This window comes from Gloeophyllum trabeum (genome assembly GCF_000344685.1).
Source record: "Gloeophyllum trabeum ATCC 11539 unplaced genomic scaffold GLOTRscaffold_00010, whole genome shotgun sequence".
Lineage (NCBI taxonomy): Eukaryota > Fungi > Basidiomycota > Agaricomycetes > Gloeophyllales > Gloeophyllaceae > Gloeophyllum > Gloeophyllum trabeum.
Genome location: NW_006920419.1, coordinates 647,263 through 653,262, shown reverse-complemented (window position 1 = coordinate 653,262; position 6,000 = coordinate 647,263). Strand labels below are relative to the sequence as shown.

At 51.5% G+C, this 6,000-nt stretch overlaps 1 protein-coding gene across 1 annotated transcript; it reads right to left on the bottom strand.

Moving 5' to 3' along the window:
- Positions 1-30: 30 nt before the first annotated feature.
- GLOTRDRAFT_130921 (uncharacterized protein) lies at positions 31-751 on the bottom strand (the record flags this gene model as incomplete). Its single annotated transcript, XM_007869700.1, has 2 exons — positions 31-75; positions 140-751. The coding sequence occupies 2 exons, from the start codon at positions 749-751 to the stop codon at positions 31-33; spliced, it is 657 nt and encodes a 218-aa protein (XP_007867891.1).
- Between the last annotated feature and the right edge of the window lie 5,249 nt (positions 752-6,000).

The following is a 6,000-nucleotide window of genomic DNA, read 5'->3' as shown; positions in this document are numbered from 1 at the left end:
GTATGTGAGACATCTTAGATTTTTCGCCAACTAAATCCTTCCACTTCTTGTCTGACTCAATCTCGCGATAGGTTTCTACGGGATTCCGCGATTCACCATAGATATTACCCGGGCGAGTTCCTGGTCTCCTTTCTCTCACCGGTCTCCGCAGCTCATCTTGTGGTGCAGGATCCCCCGGAGGTGGAGAAGGTGGGTTCTCAGGCTCTCGCGCCTGAGGCTGCGCAGGTTCGTCGTCACGATCCTGGCCTGGCCCCTTTTGGGATTTAGGAGGAGGATGGGAGTCTGGCTCATCATCATCGGTGATCCAGTCATCATCAGAATTTTCTGGTTGACTGTCAGCTGGTTTAGGCGCACTTTGCAGCCTAGTGCTTGCCCGTCGCTTTGTATTAGGGCATTTAGGGAACATAGCTTCATCAAACAGCGCAGTAGGCTGAGTGACTATACTATTATTGGCACGCATGAATTTGAAGCCATGGCCGCCATCAGCGACACCAATGTAAGTCATCAGCTCAGCTTTAGGTGATAACTTATTGGGTCTGGTTTCCTTTGGCAGGTAGACGTATGCTCCGCATCCAAAGACACGTAAGTGCTTGATGTCAGGAGCTTCCTTGTTCAGGACCTCATAAGGAGTCTGCCATTGATGGCGCTTCAAAGGGGTCCGGTTGTAGATGTGAACGGCATGGTCTACCGCAAATTCCCACCAAGATGGAGGTGAGCAGGACTCTAGCCGCATTGACTGCGCTTTGTCCATTATAGTCCGAATAAAGCGCTCAGTGCGACCATTCTGTTGGTGCGCATAAGGTGCACTCTGTCGGATTTTTATGCCCTCATCTCTGAGCATCTTGATGAATGCGTCAGATTTATACTCTCCCCCTGCATCGGACATCCACTCCTTAATTTTCCTGCCATATTGATTTTGTACGTAGGCTAGGAATTGACGAGTCTTAGCAAATTGCAGCACCCTTGGAGCGCATATGCATGACCCGTCCATAGGAGGTGTAATCGTCAAAGAAGACGGTTGTGTACCGATACTTATGGTAGGAGTCTACGGGAAATGACTTAAGATCCGAATGAATTAACTCAAACGGTTCTTTAGCCCATAGAGTGGATGGCGGGAAAGCCTTAGAAGGCATTTTGCCTTCCGCGCATCCAGGGCATACTGGGTCTTCCGAAGGAAACTCCAGATTGGTGGGGAAACCTTTGGTGTGTTCCCTAGCTTGCCTCAGGACTTCCTTAGAGGGGTGTCCCATGCGACGGTGCATAATCCCATAATCGACCGCATAGATCGTTGGGAATATAGAGTACGCATCCGGTGCAGGAATTGTACAGACACTGTAGATAGTGTCGCCAGGCTGCCACGGTAAAAACTTGAATAAAGGTTCGCGCAATCCCTTTTTGTATAGACTTATGTGTCGGTCATTGCCAGACAATTTTAATTTATCCTGGAGCAATACTCCGAGTGACATGAGGCGAATATTCAGGTCAGGTATATAGTATACTGGAAATAACCGAGTGGTAATGTTCCCGACGTCCTTGATATAATAATTCAGGACAGTTGTACCAAACCCGAGTATTCGTGCAAACCCGTTCGCGGTAGATGCGGTCGCAGGTTGCTTAAATTCCTCAAAGTCGATGAAGTCGCTCATGTCATAAGTAAAATGCCGAGAGGCCCCCGAGTCAAGGATCCAGGTGTTACCCTGTTGTGCCTTATCTTTCCCCTTACATTTTGCACACGCAGCATAAGTTTGTGCATGAGTGCAATATATTAATGCCAAAGTTACAGGACTCAGATTAAGATCTACACTACGCTGCCCTAACTGTGATGGCGTGTCAGTGGAGTCCTGTAAAGGGGAAGATGGCACGTACGAATAGTGCTCGTCGATAAAGGCATTCTGGTCAAAGCCAGCCTCCGCGATAGTGCGGTCCAGGTCTTCCTCGTCGCCGAGACTGACAGTCTCCCCCTGGTCCTTGTCACTACCCCAGTCGATAGACTGGTTGTCATCGTGGTCGCTGTCCGCAGCGTCATCCACGCGAGCGACTCCTTCAAAGCAAGCACGCTTGGACGCGCGGCTGGAGGCGACAGAGTCGGCATCCTCCATGTCGATGTCTAGGTCCGGGTCGACTTGCCTGACCAGAGCGTCCAAGACCTTGATGTCTTCTTCGGTGGGACTTATATTGAGGTCCCGCGCGAGCTTGAAGGCTTTCTTGATACGCTTGTTGTTGTAGTGACTGGTATCCGCCGAAGGAGGCGGGTGGAACGGACCTTGCTCTTTGACCGTCCAAGTCTTGCTGCCGGTAGGCGCGATGTTGAGGACGTGAGCGATGGTCGGAGGAGGAAGGGAGACGGTCGAGGCGATCAGGACGTCATGGGCATGGTGGTGATCGTGGTTCTGCCCCTGACGCTTCTTCCCTGCACACTTGCCACGATAAGGGTGCCTCTTCCCATCTCGCGCATTTCCGCTGCTGCCCTGAGGGCGCTGCTGCTGCTGCGAAGAAAAGGAAGGATCACCCGGCTTACGTTTCACTGCCGAGATCTTGTGCGCACCAAGTTTCTCCGGCTTCTTGCCTTGAGACTGGTCCCAAGCAGTGGTAACTGCTTCCCGTACTGCACCTATGCTCATGTTATCAGCAGAGGTAGCTTGGACCAGCATCTACGCAATGTTCTCATAGCGGCTGGGGAGCGCATAAAGGCAAATTAGACTTTGAATAAGCATGGGAATCTTGACCTTGGCCGCTTCCAGAGTGTCGAAATGTTTGGATATCTTCACGAAGGCTGGAGCAGGGTGCTGATCCACCGGAATCTTCGTCGATAAGGCCCCCCGCAGCTCATTGTAAATGGCGCCGAGGGACATAGACGAATAGAGGGAAGACATTTGGTGCCAAATTTCCTTGGCCGATTTTTTGTCCTTTATGTAGGAGGCGACAGCGGGAGAGCAGCGCAGACGGATCATACCCATAGCCCTGACATCTTTTTCCTTCCAGGCGTCAGCAGCGGTAGAGTCCCTGGTAGTACCGGAGACGACGACAGCTGGCTGCGTGATGCTGCCATCCACATTTCCCCAGAGGCCTTGGGACATAAGGTACGCCATCATTTGCTCGGACCAGGTAGGCCAGTTCGAGCCATCGAGGATGGGGACAACAGCGATCAAATTGTTCGACATTGTTGTGGAGCGATTGAGAAATCTGTAATCTGTATTGAGATCTCATCAGTATCAGCGAAGCTATGCAGCCCGATAAGGGCGCACTGCTCCATGCTGTTGGCTCCATTAGGGAGTTACCCCAGGATTGATCATCAAGCCTGACGGCTGCTGATAACAGCACCTACGGCGATGATCACGCATCAAGCCACACTGCAGCCTGTGAAGGCGCATAGGGCGATGCACAGGTGAGCGAGGCGCAACGCGCTGCAGCGAGTTACCGCGCAGATGCAAGCTGCCTATTTGGGCTCATAACCTGATGAAGAGTTATGGAGGCAGCAGCACGCACAGTGCGCCCTACACAACTCACCTGTATTGGTTGGATGCTGTAGCTACTGGTAAAGCTTGTATAAACGACCCTTGTCATTAGGCAGCAGAGCTGCAGGGTTTATATACACAGTGGCCCATAGGCTGACTAAGCTACGTGGAATATCTATAATCCTACTGAGCTCCACCTATGATGTCACTGACCCACATGAGCTCCGTGCCCTTGTGCAATAGTGAAATATACCAGAATGTTCCAGAGGGTTCCGGTACGTTCTGGTACGTTGTAGAACCTGGCAGCTAAGTCAGCGCCCAGTTCAACAATTCTCATATAATACATTTTCTTACATAATATTTCACTTCTGCCCTAGTCATTAGAGCAGCGCGAACGCTAAGGACGGGTGGTTTTAGGAGCCTGGGTTTCCGGACTTTTATGCAAAGCACTGTAGGTTGCTGTTAATTCTATGTCTACGGTAGCGGGCTCTGCCGTGCTCGCACGGCCTTACAGCTTTATCCCAAAAAGGCCAATGGAAGGCCTCGCAAGAGCTGCCGTTTTGGCGGTGCCGATTGCGATGCGTCGGGCTGAGACAATTCATCACCTCGTCTTCTGTGCCGACAACTCCTCGGCCGTGTCCTCCATCACGGATATAGGGACACACCCGAGCCAGAGGTGGTCTATCCTCTTTTGTCGAGCACTCATGGAATACTTGGAAGCAGATGAACGCAACAGAGTCACTATCCGCTGGACACCGGGCCACCATGGGATTCAGGGCAATGAAGTAGCGGACCACCTGGCAAGGGCTGCGGCGTCTCGAGTCGTCCCCGATGCCATACCTACTTACTCCTACATGCGGCGCACGGCAAAGGAAGCAGCCCTCCGCGCCTGGACTGATATTTGGCGAAGGACTCAGGGAGACGGCGGACAGCGACGGGATTTCGCTCTGGCCGATCGCTTCGCCCCGAAACTCAAACCTCAAGAGCACTTTCTCCGCATAACCAACCGTCGCGTCTACAGTCTGGTTACCCAATGCCGAACTGGCCACGCCTTCATGGGCGAGTACTACGCCCGTTTCGTTCCCACAGAGGACCCCGCTTGTCCGTGTGGATCTGGACTCCAAATGCGTCAACATATCCTCCTGGAATGCCCCCGGTACAACGCCCACCGCGCAATCCTAGTGTCCGTCTCACCCATTTCGCAACCTACGTTAGGTGACATCCTTGGTACCCCTCCGGGTATCAAAGCCCTCTCCCGCTTCATTGCAAAAACCGGCGCATTCACCAAGACCGGTGATGACTGCTTCGTTGCCCCAAATACTGACGTCTACTCCGATCCACAAGACGAGGAACCACCGGCGGCGCATAGCCGCTGTCGGCCGCGGAGACGCAGGAGACGAGCCCGTACTTGACCTATTCTATGGAACTATTCTATGTCGTTATGCTTATGTCTTTTGAGCCTCACTGCTGACCCCCCCTACATTCACCCACCCGTACACAGTAAGACTCTGCTCCTTAATGGTAGACTTCATTATAGTTTAGTTGTACATGTTTATGGCTATTTATCGCTACATAGAGTAGTACTGTGCCTTGGCGCTAGTAGTAGTTCGCCTGCTCGCAGTATAAATACAAAGAATTTCTCTCTCTCTCTCCCAAAAAGGCCTGAGGATGCGTACACGCAACGAGCGAACGATCGCAGTTATTAAAAGCGCCCTGATCGTTCGAGGTCGAGCCATCGCAGCAAACTCGCAGTTCGCAGAGTTCATCTTCGTTGCGGCACGGATTTGGCAGTCGGTAGGATCTTGCTCGCGCGATCTCCGTACGGACTACGGAGAAGCGCAATGACCATCTTCCTGTGATACAGGGCTTGGTGTTGAACAGGAATCTCCCTCAAGCATAGTGCTATCGTAACACCAAATTAAGAGATGTCTCGAAGTCGCACCGGCCCCACTGATAGGTATATATTTCCTGGCGTATTTTAATAGAGCTCCGCGTCTACATGGTCTCGGTGTTGAGCACAGGATTCGTGAGTGTCTCGATCATCTCATCTTGCTGTTCTTACCGCTAATCTCATATTAGCCCGGAATGCTGTTTAGAATCATATATATGTCGCTTTATAGACGCTACTCCCGATATCTCGCATACCCCAAGAATCACGATATCATCAATCCAAGAATCTGATATTCATGCACGCCATCTCATCGCGAACACAAAAGCGATTGCTGAAATATGCTGTATCTACTTTCAAATGACGGTATCGCGAAACCCTTCCTTGCCGCCTGCATCCTACGGAGTACCGCCGCTTCACCATGCGCATAGCAGATACTTCGTTTACCACAGTAAGCCTAGAGGCCTACATAGTACTGTTTACAGTGGCTGAAGAAATATCTGAAGGTCCTCGCGATGGACTGTATCTCTTTGTGGGTATGTGTATCCTCATCGCTTGCTCGAAGGCCTGTGGTGATGCCAACTTTCTTCTAGCTGGGCAGCATGATATATGGTGAGTACCTTGCTCACTGGAGCTACCGGAGGTCTCTGAACAGAC